A 16,636-nucleotide genomic window follows, 5' to 3' on the forward strand; every position below is an offset into this window, starting at 1 on the left:
AATCACTTGTTGATCAAAGGAGTTTAATATCTTTGGTGATATATAATATTTAAACATTACAATTGGAATAGAAACTATATATGTTGTGCAAAACAAACTACAGCTCTATACTAACCAAAATTTAACTTCCTTTCTCTAGGAAAGATGTTTCTCTGCAAAGCATAGTGGTAACATAACATAGAAACAGGCCCAACTGAAATTTCTCCATGTGTAATGATATGTATTGGAGGAAACTATGCATGGTAGCTTAGCTGATAGATGATATTGGAAAGAAAACAACCTCCGGCTTGTGCAACAAATGACAGGTTTATAATCACTAGTTGTGACATCAAGTAAAAAAAGATAAGGATTTTAGTATTGCATGCTGGTGGTGTTCAGATATGGCATCGGCAAGGCATTGCATCAAGTAGCTGATAGTCTGATACTGTGCCAATAAGAGATGCTGATGAGACACTGGCACAACATATATATGCATTCGTGCATGTTGTGCCTTACTAATTTGCATTGAAATCCATGCTTCTTTTGTATATATGAAAAAGATGGGAAAACCCCACCGAAATATGTTATTAAAATGGAGAAAAATTATCACATACTACTGAAGGTTGATGGTTAATTGAGGAAATGAAGAAGAAGAAGAAGAAGAAGAAGAAGAAGAAGAAGAAATGTTTTTGTAGTAAGAGTTAGTCGGTCACCATATCCATTGATCAATTCAGCTAGCTCTTGCCCATCGAAGCAAGCGACATAAATCGATATGGTGACCCCCTCCATGCAGTGCAGCTCACTTTCTTGGAAGGTCATGGCTTGTCCATCTCTCACCTCATTGCCGGTGGCACCTCCATGGCCATCATGCCATGCATGGTTGGACTCTGCCTCAGTGTTCCCTCCTCGACCTCAGCTCATCCACCATGCATTGTTAAAGAAGATGCAGCAGCTATAGATAAGCCTGCGAGCGATAACGAGGCTTGTAGGAGGCAGCTATGATCGAGTGCAGGTCCCAACACGAATCGAGGCAGTCGCCGGCGCCCATCTTGCTGTGCCTTGCGGTGGAGGTCGGTGTGATGATGGAGATTTGGTTGTGGTTGAGAGCAGAGGAGATGGAGAGGGTGGAGAGGGATCCTGCATTCCTTGACTTCATCTCTCTTGTTATATTAGAAGTCTCTTCTCCCGGAGAACTAGCACAAACATGCTTTCTTAGGCGAAAATAGACAAAAAAGCAAGATGATTAAGCTTTGGAGGTTTTAGCATAAACGTGAGATGTTCTGCTGGGCTTTGACCAAGAGCCGAAGGGTTTCTGAGCTATTAAATCATTTCCATTGAAAGAAAGATGATAGATGATATCGCCTGGATTTGACACCCACCAAAATAACAGCGCCGGCTCGGCCGACCAATAACTAGGCGACATATGGCATCTGCAGTCAACTGTCGAGCGAATCTTTGGATGGACAGTGGGATGGTTATAGCTCGGACTGATCTTGGGACATCAAATAAGGAAGGCATAACCAACCAAGAAGGCTGATAAAGAAGGGCGGGCTTTGCCCGTCCAAACCAAATCGCAACGGATTCTTACTCTCCTCTCTATATAAACTAAATTAGAAGATTCCAGGTAAGAAGACTTCACCTCGCTTTTAGCTAATTGCTGGCATTCTTAGAACGTCTCAGTTTTATCAACACTACCTGACTTGGGCATCAGAGGATCCTCCGCCAGATACGTTCCAGCAATATCTAATTGTTCTTCTTTGCTCGTAGGTCGGATCCCATGCGTGTAGACCAGCTCCATCCGAGCCAACCAGTCACCGTTCGCCGAATTGCCTAACTCCATTAGATCGGATTTTGGGCAGCAACAATAGACATGTTGCTTGATATTTCCCAATTACCTCATAGATTCAATTGAGCCATTAAATGGCTTGGATGATATAAAGAAGTGCATGTAATGAGAATAGAGGCATGGAGAAGAACAAGATGTCAAGAACACGAGGCAAGAGAATGTGTATTTTATTGTTATGCTTCAATTTAAGAATTATGAACAACCACCTAATTGATCTCCATCATATGACAACAGCTAATCTGGCTATAATCAGTACTATACTGCAAGGGGAAGGGGCCAAGCTGAGGTTTGGTCTTCAGCTACTGTATAGGAAAAGGAAGAATTCAACATTAGGCTCTCTGTTTCTTCTATTTTTTGGAAAAATGGGAAGTGCATGAGCATTTATTTTTCTGATACATATACTCAGTTAATCAAGCTGAGTGTGGGGCTTGTCATTAAAGGTGAAAGATAAATAAAAAATTATGGAAAACTGGAGCCTGAATTCCAAGATTCAGCAAGAAAATTCACCAGGAGGAAGACTGGATAAAGGTCTATTGCTATGGCTCTACCATCTATTATTTAGTTCTAATTAGATTTTCTTAGATTCATTGGAGAACAAAGTTTCGAACTTCGTTTTGGTATGATACTCCCATGGACTAAATGTATGAGAATATTTTCCATTAATTCATTTTTAAATTGGATGTTGATGCTCATTTCACTTCTCTCTTTATTTTAGTTTAATTTTCAGTTGCTATTGAATACATGATTATTTTGATTATTTATCATTTGGCCTATATTAATATTGGATTGGAAGAATTCAACTCTTCCAGCTTAGTTTAATCTATGGATCCGGCGTTTATGTCTTTTATCATAATCCTGCTCTTTTAAGAAATGGTCCTACCTAATCACTTGGCAGGTAACTTTCATAGGCCAAGTCAAGGCAAGTTGTGGAGCTCTTCAAACTTTGGTTAAAAAAAAGAAAAGAAAAGAAATTATATCCTGCTACATGCAAATAATCACAACCGCTCATTTGTGTAATATTGGATTGGAAGAATTCAACTCTTCCAGCTTCGTAAAATCTATGGATCGAGCGTTTATGTCTTTTATCATAATCCTGCTCCTTTAAGAAATGGTCCTACCTAATCACTTGGCAGGTAACTTTCGATAGGCCAAGTCAAGGCAAGTTGTGGAGTTCTTCAAACTTTGGTAAAAAAAAAAACAAATTTTGAAGAAATTATATCCTGCTGCATGCAAATAATCACAACCGCTCATTTGTGTAGTAATGCACCGAGACGAGTGCTGATGAATGGGGCCTACAAGAACGAGTGCCTATGATTAACCGTGTGCGTGGCTATGTGATGCACAGTGTAGGGTATAATTTCTCCAAATTTAGAGATGTTTTATCTCATAAGCTATATCTAGTGGTGAGGAGGGGAAAGGAAGGGTCGTCTTAAAAGCTCTATACATGGTTTCTATGCACAAACATGCGCTAATCATCTATCAATGTGGAAGACTGGAATTGGAAGTAACTACTTGCTAAGATGATTAAGCCTATGTATCATGTATCACATACCAATTTATGTTAAGGCATCTGGTTATAAAGCTTCATTGTTTAGATAATTATGCTCTCAGATGCAGTGACACAGATGGTAAGCTCCATCAATTGCCACTTGGTTCTAACTGTATATTATTATATTCCTTTCTTAATGGAATCCTAGTTTGGATTTTTTTTGGTGAATATTTTGGATTTTTTAAGTCAAAAGCCCCGGTTGCTGGGGTTTTAAAATAAAGAATTTTTTTTGCATGGATATCTTTCTAAAAATTTAAATTTACGTAAATACTTTCTTAAAATTTATATTTATTTTTGTACCATCATAAAACACTATTTTTGTACGAATGCTCCTAATATAATGCTTCTTCTAACACTATTAATAAAAACTATAGTTATTTTAATTATAAATAAAATAAAATTTTAAAATTATTTTTTGTATTTTATCGTGATTGTCTTATAAATATTTTTTTTGCACATCTATCTATTAAAAATATTTTAGTCATAAAATAAAAATAAAAAATTGAATAGTAAAATAAATATGTTACGAGAATATATATACAAATATTAACCTGGGGAGAATATTTATGTAAAATTTGATATTTCCGAAATACTCATGCAAAAAAACCCCTAAAATAAAACTTCTTCCATAAAATCTTCTATATAAAAACTTTTTTTTTAAAAAAACTCAGTTATCGTCATCTTGTTTATATATATATATATATAATCGTTTTGACCGAAACTTCCTCGCCTTCTCTTCACCCCGAAAGACATGAATTTTTAGATCTCCGCCACAATCCCCACATCGGCTCCGATGGCGAGAATAGGGGCGGCGGTGGTCGTGGTCGCGGTGGTGGTGGCGCTGGGAGCAGTGCCGCCGGCGTCGGCGGCGGCGGAGGAGGAGGAGGGGCAGAAGGCGCCGTGGAGGATCCACACGCTGTTCTCGGTGGAATGTCAGGACTACTTCGACTGGCAGACGGTGGGGCTGGTCCACAGCTTCCGCAAGGCTCGCCAGCCGGGCCCCATCACCCGTCTCCTCAGCTGCACCGACGAGGAGCGCCGCCGGTACCGGGGGATGGGCCTCGCCCCCACCTTCGAGGTCCCCTCCATGAGCCGGCACCCCAAGACCGGCGATTGGTGAGCATCCGCTTGCTTTCCTTCTTGTTATCTTTTTTTTTTTTATAATTGGTTGTTTTGATTCCATTTGGCGTTGAATCATGAAAATGTTGAGAACTTTGTTGGAATCACATCAAACGGTGCTACTTGGGAGCATGGGCAGGACTTGATTCCTAGTAAAGTTGGCTTTTTGTAATGAAATTTTGTGTCAACGAGTATTCTGTGTAACTAGATAGCAACTGTGGATAGCTTGAGTGATTCAACACTATGACTTTCATATGAGGTGTGTGGGGGTTCTTCTGAGTTTTATGAAGTTTGTTCTCAGAAATATATGCATCTTTCCTTCTGGGCCAAGTGCTGTTCTTGATTATACAACAGAATATGTTTCTTTTTGTGCTCTTTAGATGCAGATTAGTGGAACATTAATTTTGTATATTTGCTTTCCTTTATGGGAATGCTGAAGTTGATGCATCTTTTTAAACCTGGCCTGTCATTTGCTTGTTTTCTTGAGCAATTTTGTTTTATTTTTATTATTCTTGTCGCAAATTGCCTGCTTGATTCTGTAAAATTTTGTCTGTCTCCGATATTTATGGGAGATCCATTGTGCAGTGCTATACGTCCCTATTCTTGAAGCTTTGCCGCCCCCTCCACTTTACTATTTGTGGAGACAATTCGGTTTCCACATAATTTAAGGATTCAATTTTTGGTTACAATTCTCTTGGCTCCAATGTTAGCAGCTTCATCCAGAAAATAGTAAAAAAATGAAAAAAGAAAATAAATAATAATTGAAGGAAATCAAATTGGGAATTTATATAAAACATAATTTTGGAGTATGTTTTTCTCTTTGAGATTTTATGTGCATGGTTTGGAAACTTTTGGTCTGAAACTGACATAAAAAGTTACCAAAATACGAAAAATTGGATTAAATATGATGAATCCGCATTGTGGAGAGCCTTATCTACTTCACAAATATATCATCGCTTCTCTCTCTCTTTTTAAGAAAACTGCTGGAACCCTAAAAGTATATCTTAAACCTGAAAAAAATCCACCCGAATTTCTTGAAACCAAACACCTAAATGCTTCTGATGTTCTTATATTTTGCAAATTCATGCCCAACTTCAGAATCACTATTAAAAGGTCGGACTCACTGGTTATAGGAAAGTTCTCTTTTAACTTAAAAGAAACTAGGAAATGACCCAAAAGTATCAATTTCATAGTTTATGCAATGAACAAAGAAATGGCCAAAAATAACACTGAATACCCAAGATTCATTATTTTTAGCAATGATGGTCCGGAATGGCGAAAATGGACAGAGACCTAGGTTTGCTGAAACTAATCAAAACCACCAAAAATGCTGAAATCTGATCAATTTGGGATAAAAATAAAATAAAAAAGAAACAGATATATTTTGGTCAAAATGTTGTTATTATGGCTGAAACTCAAAACCTTAATACTGATTCCACTAATGAAGTTTCTGGTTCGTGGTTTAGCTTTCGGGACAGCAAGGACAAATCTGCATTGGGTTGAATTTCCTCATGTCAAAGGAGTAATGCAAATTGTGGTTTGAGAGTCACAACCCCTCTTCACAGTGTGGGTTTTAGAATGACAGACTCATCTTTGGCATTCAGTTTAAAGCACATGTAGTCCTAGAACATACTTTTCCAAGAAGAGGCGTTGGGGGGAGAGAGATCCTTCTGTATAAAAAAAAAGGAAAGAAAAACAAGGCACCATGCAGAGGTTCTTGGAGTGTGGCTTCAGATGCCCAACTCAGGAGTTCTGATTATAAATAATAGATTATGCCTTTTGTGTGAAGTCGGTCCACCAGAGACAAGTCTAACAATTAGATGCCATCTACCATGGCAACCAGACAACTGAAGTGTATGGGCTTTTCTTCAATTATGTAAGTTTTGAGTAAGAGAAACCACAATACTGATCCTTCTATATCTCTATGCTTGGATAAATGTACAACAACTCTAGTAGACTCTAATAGCATAACAGTGTAAGATCATGAATGCATGAACATTTGATATAGAATTTTCCTTTATACTATAAGCTAACAGGCTGATTAGGACAAACTTCCAACACATTGTTCATATTGTACTATAAATTTTACAGCATTTACATCGTCCAGTGCTTTTTTTACTGTAGAATAATTAGCCCAGGATTTCATTGCCAGCTTCGTAGCGTTGACTTTTCTTCAGTCATGACTCATGAATTATTCAAGTGATGTTTTCAAAGGCTTATCTAGTTGAACCGACCAATCGAATATTAAGTTTTCTATGAGTATATGAGTTCTCCCAAAAGACTATGACATTACATAACCATGACTAGCTGTTAAACACCTCTCTGAATCCGGAAATATGTAAACAAAGTATCACAATTCCTCAAGATGTACAGCTTACATGAGACTGACCCTGCTGATCCAGCGGACTGGCTAGGGTGATGTATGGTTGCGGATAGCTGTATGGCTATAATGTTGGTAACTTGATCTTGTGATCCTATGTTGTCATAGAGTTCTTGCATGCTTGGGTTCAAACAGGTAGTTTTAGGTCTTTAACATTTATATTAACTTTGGTGAAAAATATTCTTTGGATATTAAGTACCTAGCATGTAAAAGGTCAAGAAGATTATTCTAGGGGACCTATTCTCTACTACGTATGCATGAAGACATTTTTGGCAGATTATATGTAGGTTTAATATCCACTGGTTTACTGTCATACAAAATCAAAAAGTATTGCTCTCCTATTTCTTTCTAATTCCATTTCAATGCCACAAGTGCTTCAGTAATATCATATTATTGAATTTTTTTACTTTTGTTTTTTCCCTGAAATTTATGTGTTGCCTTTTGCTTCAGTAATATCATCTGAATTTTTACCATTTCAATGCCTTTTCATCTTACCTGTAATTTCTTTTGATTTCTCTGCTTCTGATTATCTTATGAAAAGTTGCCCTTATTTATTGGTCATGAGTCCACAACATCTTGAACTGACTTTTTTTCCCAGCTATCAAGCATCTGTATGTTTCTCCCTATGCATTTGCTCTGCTACCTTAAAGCATTACATTTTGTATTTAAGTTGATCTCTTGATTTCTCTGCTGTCTTTTTCTCCGTAATCAGAGGAATAGCTTTCATCTTCCTCCTTTTCTAGAGCTATTCTATCATGTCTCAAAAGCTTCTTCTAGACTCAAGTGTTTAACAAGCTCTCAGCATTGTCCTTTGTTGCTTGCAGGTACCCTGCTATCAATAAGCCAGCTGGGATTGTGCATTGGCTTAAACATAGCAAAGATTCAAATAATGTTGATTGGGTTGTAATCTTAGACGCAGATATGATCATTCGAGGTCCTATAATTCCTTGGGAACTCGGCGCAGAGAAAGGCAAACCAGTTGCAGCATATTATGGGTATGAATATTCACTTCGTGATCATTTTGTTGATATATCATATTCAAACCATGTAATAAGGAAAAGGATGAATTAGTTATTATCTTTGTTAAATGAATATAAGCTACCAAACCGGAGAAGGACTCCTAATTTCTAAATGTTGGTGGGGTTTCTGTCTTTTTTATTGTTGATTTAAGTCAGCGCTTGCTGTTTCTTCAATTATGTTTTATTATAATCTTTTTGTCATTAAATAGACTGGTACTTCCACTTGCCAAGTGAATTTCTTTATTTTCCAAGCTTGAACTTATGTTATGATATAAGTAATCAGAATTTTACATATGAACTTAATTAAGTCTTCAGCTGGGGACTTATCATCGGTGAAAAACTATATCATGCATATGGTTATTAAATATTATTTAATGCTATAATTGTCTGAGTTTTGTAAGTTGATCCTATTAATTTTTCATTTTTTTTACCATAAAATCTTTCATTTCAGATTTTATCATTTGCTATTGTTACTGACAGTTGCTGAAAGACAATTTGTCTTAGGAAACAATTGCTAAGACTGGCAATTTATGAATGAGATAAGCAGTACTTATCATCGTAATATATCCAAATTTTCTTTGATCCCCTGCTTGCTTATTTCTCCAACTGCTACAATGATGCCGGTTGGCAGATATCTACATTTTTCACTGGACTTTTAACACCTAATAATCACTACAAGCTATTTTTTCTTATAATTTTTTTTAATTTATTATATATTTTTATTTTTATGCTCTCTTATGGATCCTTCATTGACTTTTGTCCATTTTTCCCTCTTTTAATTAGATATTTAAGGGGATGCAATAATATTCTTGCAAAATTGCACACAAAGCATCCAGAATTATGCGACAAGGTTGGTGGGCTTTTTGTGATGCATATTGATGATTTAAGGGCATTAGCACCTATGTGGCTTTCAAAGACAGAAGAAGTGCGAGAGGACCGGGCGCACTGGGGAACCAATATAACAGGTGACATTTATGGCCAGGGCTGGATCAGTGAGATGTATGGATATTCCTTCGGTGCTGCAGAAGTAAGAAAATTTGTTATTGTTTTTAAAGAATCTTTTAGCCGCAATATAATGTTGCTTCTTTGTTATGATATATTTTCCTTGACATAGATTTACTTTCTTTTCATTTCATGATCTGCTTGAACAGGTAGGCCTTCACCACAAGATAAATGATGATTTGATGATATATCCAGGTTATATTCCAAGACCTGGTATTGAGCCAATTCTCATGCACTATGGCCTACCATTTCAAGTTGGGACATGGTCTTTCAGTAAGTTAGAGCATCATGAGGATGGCATTGTCTATGATTGCAACCATTTTTTCCCTTCACCCCCTTATCCTAGAGAGGTAAGCGGCACATTGAAATTGTATCACAACATTATATTTGTATTTACAACTTTATGCCCAAATGTTAAAAATCATTGCTTCTAAATTATTTTCTGTTCCTATTTCATGGAGCTTATGCAACATTTTTACGACTGATAATGCCATGCTTCATCAACAATTGTGACAGTTACTAGTGTGCAGGTTGAGATGATGGAATCTGATCCAAACAAAAGGCGGGGCTTATTTTTGAGCATAGAATGCATTAACACTTTAAATGAAGGTCTTCTGTTGCACCATGCATCAATGGGGTGTCCCAAGCCACAGTGGTCAAAGTACTTAAGTTTTTTAAAAAGTAAGAGATTTTCAGAGCTCACCAAGCCGAAGTTCCTAAATCAACATCAGATGCACGATGAGAAAACTGAGCAAAAACAATTCTCGGATGAATCAGGAAGGGCACATCCAAAAATTCATACCCTTTTCTCCACTGAATGTTCACCTTATTTTGATTGGCAAACAGTAGGCCTTGTCCATAGCTTTCATTTGAGTGGCCAGCCTGGTAATATCACACGCCTTCTCAGTTGTACTGATGAAGACTTGAAGCGATATAAGGGCCATGACCTGGCTCCCACGCATTATGTTCCATCTATGAGCCAACATCCACTGACAGGGGATTGGTAACCTACCATTCACACCATTGTTGATCTTAAGCTTAAAAACCTGTTATTTAGTCAAGCATTTCAGTGTTTTGGCTAAGTAAAACCTTATTACTGTGAAATGTCTGATTCTGAATCTTGTAAAGTGCACACACTCACAACAAACAGTAAATTGCATAATAAGCTTGTTCGCATTGCTGAGATGAATACATAAGCAACTATCTTAGCATAAAAAGGAAAAGACAATGTAGGCATGTAGCACTGAAAAATTCCCGAGAACTGGTCTTTTAGCCTGTAGTCACTGCCAAAATGATTGTTCTGGGATAATTATCTGGATATCTTGATAAGAAATCATCTGTCCCCTGAAGTGTTAAAATAATACATGGTCCTTTTTTTCTGACATGTAATACAGTTACTATATTTTCTCTAGAACATATTTCTGTTCATGTTCCTTTGTTAGTGCTGTCCATTGTATTGGGAAGCAACTGGACTTTTTTTTTAAAAAAATTTGTTTTGTCTTGTTCATATTATTTGCTGTACAAGAGAAATTAGAGAATTTTGAATATGAATGAAACACCATTATGTTGGCTGGACACTAAAATCTTTGATAAGAAATTTGATGATTAAAAGTTGGATGACAAACCATCGAACTTGGTGATCCACACCATTGATCATGACTAAACCACTAAAAATACTTGAAAACCAAAAATCATTTATTTTGATACTTGCCTACATATGCATCAAATGGGTGCACAAACAGTCATCTAAATTCTAGTTCTCAAATTTTATATAACATGTACTTCCATTTGTATGTGTTTACCTGAATCAGTCAAATACCTTCATGACATTTTCCATGGCAACTGTGTCAGACTGCGAACAAATAGATTCTCTTTTTTTTTGCTGAAGCAATACTGTTTAATACAACATCTGTGAATTTCTAACAGCTCTATTAAACAAAGCCTCAGATTCGTTTGAAAGCCTATGAACTGTACAGTATATCATAATATCAATGGGGTTCACTCCTTTCTAGTATGAAAATTGATCTGCAAATTTCTAGTCTTATGTCAGCCAAATTCCTGAAGTGAATGTTAAATTCTTATACTGGAACTCTGTCTTTGGTATATACTGATTCACTTAAATCAAATGCTTTTGTCAATTTAATGTTCTTATAAAGAAAGAAATTTGACATGACCATAACGAAGACTGCAAAACCAGCATTCATGAATCTTCCTTTAAATTTAATCGACCTGTTAGCCATCTACCCAGTGGATTTGGTTGCTTTATTGAAGGGTTGTTGTATCACGCATATGCTATGATGATAATCTGCGTACGTCTTTACCATATTAGGTATCCGGCTATCAATAAACCAGCAGCTGTTCTTCACTGGCTTAACCATGTGGAGACCGATGCAGAGTTCATAGTTATTTTAGATGCTGATATGATAATGAGGGGTCCCATTACACCTTGGGAGTATGGTGCACAACGTGGGCATCCTGTTTCGACTCCCTATGAGTAAGAGGAGGGTACCTTTTTTCAAAAAAAAAAAAGAAACTAGAGTTCATTTTGTTGTTTATTTGTTCTCATTGTCCTTCTTTCATTTCCTTATTTCAGATACCTTATTGGATGTGACAATGAGCTTGCAAATATACATACTCGCAATCCCTCAGCTTGTGACAAGGTTGGTGGAGTCATAATAATGCACGTAGATGACCTGCGGAAGTTTGCTTTATTGTGGCTGCACAAGACGGAGGAGGTTCGAGCTGACAAAGCTCATTATGCAACGAATTTCACTGGTGACTTATATGCTTCTGGTTGGATTAGTGAGATGTATGGTTACTCCTTTGGTGCTGCTGAGGTATGGAATATATGGTTCATCATCAATACTGATGACCTGAATATTGACAGTTCAGGAAGGCATGTCTGCACTTGGATTTCTTAATGCACAGGATATTGAATATGCATGACAAAGTGACACTGTTATACCAATCCATGGAGAACATTTTATTAATGTATATGATCTGATGCAGACTTCAAAATAACCCGTGAAATTGCCTGCATCGCCTTTCTTGATGCCTGGGCCTTTTCTTGCTTCATGCCAGCAACTATTTTGCAATGATTTATTCAGACTTACTTTAGATCAAATAATGCCGTACCTTTTAATCAGAATATTCTTAGATTCTCGTTTTATAACCTTCTTAATGGTACATAATATTATTTGTAATTAAGATGATTATTAACTGCAATTTTTCCTTAGAAACTTAAGTACTCCTTAAAAAAAGAAATCCATGTCTGCAAATTCCCCCATGTTAGGATGCATCAAACACTTTGGATGTGTTTCAGATGCTTCAGAATATGACTGACCCTAGTTGTGTTCAGGTGAAGGAGTCAGAATTTACAAAAATAGCATTGCCAAAAAAAAAATGTAAGATCAGAAAAAAGGATGATTAAGAATTTCCAATGTTTTGCAAGAGCAAGCATGCACGCACGTGAGAGAGATAGAGATAGAGATAGATAGATAGAGGGAGAGAGAGAGAAAGTTACATTTTATTACCTTTAATATTTATACTTCTTCCTTCTCTACCTCTTATTCTTTTATCTAAGGCAGACAATGTTATCTAGTTTTAAGTTGCTTTAGGAAAAGTTCTACTTCGGTGGACCTTCAAATAGTTGAAGTGCTTATGCATCGATCTTAGGATGTATCAAATCATATTCGTCTTCGAACAAATTGGCAAAAATTCTGTGATCTTGTTATGAGCTGAAACAAATTCCAGATTTGAGTAGATCTGAGCATTCATCTTTTTTCTTTTCTATAGACGAACAGCATGAAAAAGACTAAAAGTAGAGGAAGAGAAAAGAAAGGTTCACAAAGAGCAGAAGTATAAAGAAAGGAGATGATAATAGTGTAAATCCCCGTAAAGCAGTTATTTCATTCAATAAAATACATAAGCTATACATAATTCATCACTCCTTATGGGTCCACATTCTGTAGACACTCAAACAGCCCGGCATCAACATTTCCTACTCATAGAAAGACTGCCAATTTACCTGTAGTGAACCATAAAAATTATTCCCTATCAACCCAGAACTTATCAAATATATTCGCTTTTCCAGCAAAAGATAACTAAAGACTTTCCAAGAAAACAGTAAATTCATAATTCCATAGGTTCCAATATAAAAGGCTTTAAAATCTTTCCAAATCAAGATCCTAATGAGTTTAGGACTCTTCTAATCCAATCTAAACTCAACATAAGGCCTTTATAATCTTACTCCTAATAGGCCTCAAAAATCCACTTAAAAACAACTCCAGAACTTACTACGAAAATTACAACAAAATAAGAAATATTTAGCCTACACCTTGAAGACTTTAAACAAACAAAAGACTATTAAGACTCAAAAAAGAAAGAGCAAATCAATTTGAAACAAAATTCAAAAAGTAAGTGAAATAAACTATACCAAATTTTGACCTACTCTACATCAAACAGGTCAAACCAATCAAAATAGTCCATCCAAAATAATACAGAAAAGGATAAAAAGGTAACAAATCAAAAAATGAATAACTCTACTTGTCGTAATAAATATCTTGAAGAAGTGAAAGTTGCCATATTGACCTGTAAGCCTGGACCTGTAAAACATTGAAAATGAACTATTAATGGTAGGAAATGGTGAAAATGGATTATTTTAGAGATGACTTTGACTGGCTCTTTGTCCTTGATGATAAACTTTGAGATCCAGTCATCAAGATAAAGAAAATGTAAAGGTTGTTTTGCCTACTTTATCGCAATACTGTGTTATTTGTCCAAATAATGTGTAAAGATTTGGTTTTAGCTTCTTTTCCTATTTGTAGTGATATTCTTATTAAACATTGTCTACATTTAAGTAGTATTTTTTTGTACATTTTTCTGTTCCATGATTGAATACAAATTTAAGCTTTCAACTACTGCATATCTTCAACTTCCCATTATTATGTACCATTAGGCCTTTCTCTTTGGCTTTGATGAAATTTCCTTTCCATTCATCACTGAATTGAGATATATTTGAGGCCAAGATTTAAAAGAAAAAGGAAGATGCTTATCTTTATTCAAAACTTCATCTCTTTCTTCATACAGCTTCCACTGCCAAATTCTTAAATGTCCAAATATGTCCAAGAGTGATTCAATGGTTATGCTTATATATTTGATATGATGCGTTTACATTTGCCCTTATTGATGTAGTATCAATTGTCAACAGTAATTTTATCTGAAAGCCCACTTAGATCTTCTGAATGACATCAACCAATGCCCTTTTCATGCAGTTAAATTTAAGGCATATTGTAAAGCGGGACATATTAATATATCCAGGTTACGTCCCAGAACCTGGAGTCAAATACAAGGTGTTCCATTATGGGCTGAGATTTGATGTTGGGAACTGGAGTTTCGACAAGGCTGTCTGGAGGGATGCTGATATGGTAAACACATGCTGGGCTAAGTTTCCTGAACCGCCTGATCCTTCTACTCTCTCCAAGGAAGATGAAAATATCCTTCAAAGGGATCTCCTTAGTATTGAATGCGGAAAAACACTGAACAGGGCTCTCTATCTGCACCATAAGCGGAGGAACTGCCCTCCTTCAAATGCTATTAGTAATTCAAATCAAGTAGTAGAAGATGAGGGCACATCATTTAGACAGAGACATGAAGGGAACAATGGCGGCAAGTCTTTAAGGATTTGGATGGTTGGACTTTGGGCTTTGTCAGTGTTGGCCTTCTTAGCTGTGATCTCCATGGTCCTTTCAACCCATAAAGGGGAGGGTTCAAAGAGGGCCAGACACAAAAAAACTTATGCTGGGGTTTCAGATACCGGTGGAAATTCTCTTAAGTTTCACGATAAGCACATCTATGATGTTGAAATAGCTTCCGACGATTGAAATCTAGGATAATGATCATGTAACCTATACAACACACGGTGGAGTGAATGGCTGAAAGATTATCACATGAAGAAGAGAGAATGACTATGTCAGTGAAACTGCGAGATGTATTATAATCATTTTGAGGTCAAAGGAAGTTAATCTCTTCATCCCGAAAGATTTGTTGCAGAATGTTGTGCTCTATATGGAGATTCGATTTCATTTAATATTTGGACAATTTCCACTTTTTTCACGCAATTTGGTCCTCAGCAGTTTTCTGAAGTTCTCAACATTTAGTTTTGGTGATTGCCTATGAATCAGCCAGTTTTGACTTTATTTTTGTCTTTAGATACATGACTACAGGTTGTGCCTGCTTTGCACATATATTTTCAAGGGTTGCATTGTACTGTAGCAGGGAACGGAAGCATAAATATACAAGGTGGTATATGTATGACTGCAAATTCGCATCTCATCCATCCATCTTAACCAAGAAAACTCGGTGCACTGTTGATCTACTTCCAATGTGTCTACATTTTTTTCAGAAAGTTTTTTATTATGTGCGATGTAAGCGCTGCAAAGACAAAACTGTTGCTGCTGTTGTATTTTCTCAGTTTTTTTTTTCCTGCTTAATGTAAAACATGTACCACTGAGTCATTTTAAGGTATATGAATGTAAAATATGTATCACTGTTGTTCTGCATTGCTGCATGTTTTGTTTAAAACAAAATTTGAGTTCAGAACCATCATTTTCTACTAAGAGTAGGTTAAATATTATCGCTTGTTTTGGTCACAATATGAAATGCATATTCTTTATGATATTACTTATTTAGAAAGCTGAAGGCATGCAGAGAATCTGCCAAAGAAGAGGTAGTAAGTATAGAGTTTGGCACATGCTTGAGTAGTTCAGTTCATTTTTGTACACAGTAAGTAATCTCTCATTCTTTTCCCAACAATCTTCTAATGTGCTGATGGATTTTACACAAAAGAACAAAATCCAGAGACAGTCTTCTACAAGCTGCAACTAAAGGATCCACCTTCCCTGCCCTCACTGAACATTAATATCCAAAGTTTTCCTCCAAGAAGAAACCTTTGGGATGGTAATATGAAGCACACCATCCTTGATCTCTGTCTTAATCTTCTCGACTACAACATTATCATCCTTCAAAAGATAACAACAGAAGAGAAAATAAATGCAACCTAATTGTATTTTTTTGGCAACAGAAAGAGTGGAAAGGGTTGATCATATGTACCTATGGGGGCATCAGATGGGGCAGCCCTCCTCTTGGGAGGTTGGGATGGTCCAAACCGTCTCTCCCCCTCAAATCCAACAGCCTTAACCTTAATGCGCCAACAGCCATGGCTTATGGGTCTTCTTTGAGATGGGAGAGGGAAGATGCCTCACACACTCTAAAAAAAAAAAAAACATTTAAACAGAAACTCACATGTCTTTTCAAAGATGCAATACCAAAACAAAAAGGGATGGCAATTTATGATTCGATTCATCAACCAGACAATGCAAACAACTCGCTTTAAGCAATGGATTTGGATCATAAAGATATCAAGGATCTATTTATTTATTAGGTCGAATTCAAGTTTAGGTTTTTCTTATCTGTTTAACCCATTTTAATCTGGTTAATAATTAGATCGGATCATGATCCACTTATTCAATCTGTTTAAGACATATTTAACCCATTTCAAATCTGCTTATCCTATTTTGGTTCTGATTGATCTGTTCCGCTTAAACTATTTAATTTATTTAAATCTATTTAATTTGTTACAAAACTCACTTAATCAGCCTATTTAGCTTGTTTAATCTTATTTGATTTGTTTAACAAATAGATTATACAGATTGAGTTGGATTGCCTATTAATAAAACGTCGGG

At 36.3% G+C, this 16,636-nt stretch overlaps 1 protein-coding gene across 1 annotated transcript; it reads left to right on the forward strand.

The window, feature by feature from the left end:
* Positions 1 to 4,088: 4,088 nt before the first annotated feature.
* On the forward strand, positions 4,089 to 15,481 carry LOC103714464 (peptidyl serine alpha-galactosyltransferase). Its single transcript, XM_039131437.1, has 8 exons — positions 4,089 to 4,490; positions 7,698 to 7,868; positions 8,676 to 8,919; positions 9,044 to 9,244; positions 9,425 to 9,897; positions 11,224 to 11,388; positions 11,488 to 11,731; positions 14,168 to 15,481. Exons 1-8 carry the CDS (start codon positions 4,168 to 4,170, stop codon positions 14,774 to 14,776), a joined length of 2,430 nt encoding a protein of 809 aa, XP_038987365.1. The 5' UTR covers positions 4,089 to 4,167; the 3' UTR covers positions 14,777 to 15,481.
* The last annotated feature ends 1,155 nt before the right edge of the window (positions 15,482 to 16,636 follow it).

Source organism: Phoenix dactylifera, chromosome 11 (genome assembly GCF_009389715.1).
Source record: "Phoenix dactylifera cultivar Barhee BC4 chromosome 11, palm_55x_up_171113_PBpolish2nd_filt_p, whole genome shotgun sequence".
In the NCBI taxonomy this organism is placed as follows: Eukaryota; Viridiplantae; Streptophyta; class Magnoliopsida; order Arecales; family Arecaceae; genus Phoenix; species Phoenix dactylifera.

Bases quoted from the DNA above. Each gene is read 5' to 3' on its own strand.
- LOC103714464 (XM_039131437.1), top strand. From the start codon at position 4,168: ATGGCGAGAATAGGGGCGGCGGTGGTCGTGGTCGCGGTGGTGGTGGCG. The intron at 7,869-8,675 runs GTATGAATATTC...TCTTTTAATTAG, and splicing joins CCAGTTGCAGCATATTATGG to ATATTTAAGGGGATGCAATA. The intron at 11,389-11,487 runs GTAAGAGGAGGG...TCCTTATTTCAG, and splicing joins CCTGTTTCGACTCCCTATGA to ATACCTTATTGGATGTGACA.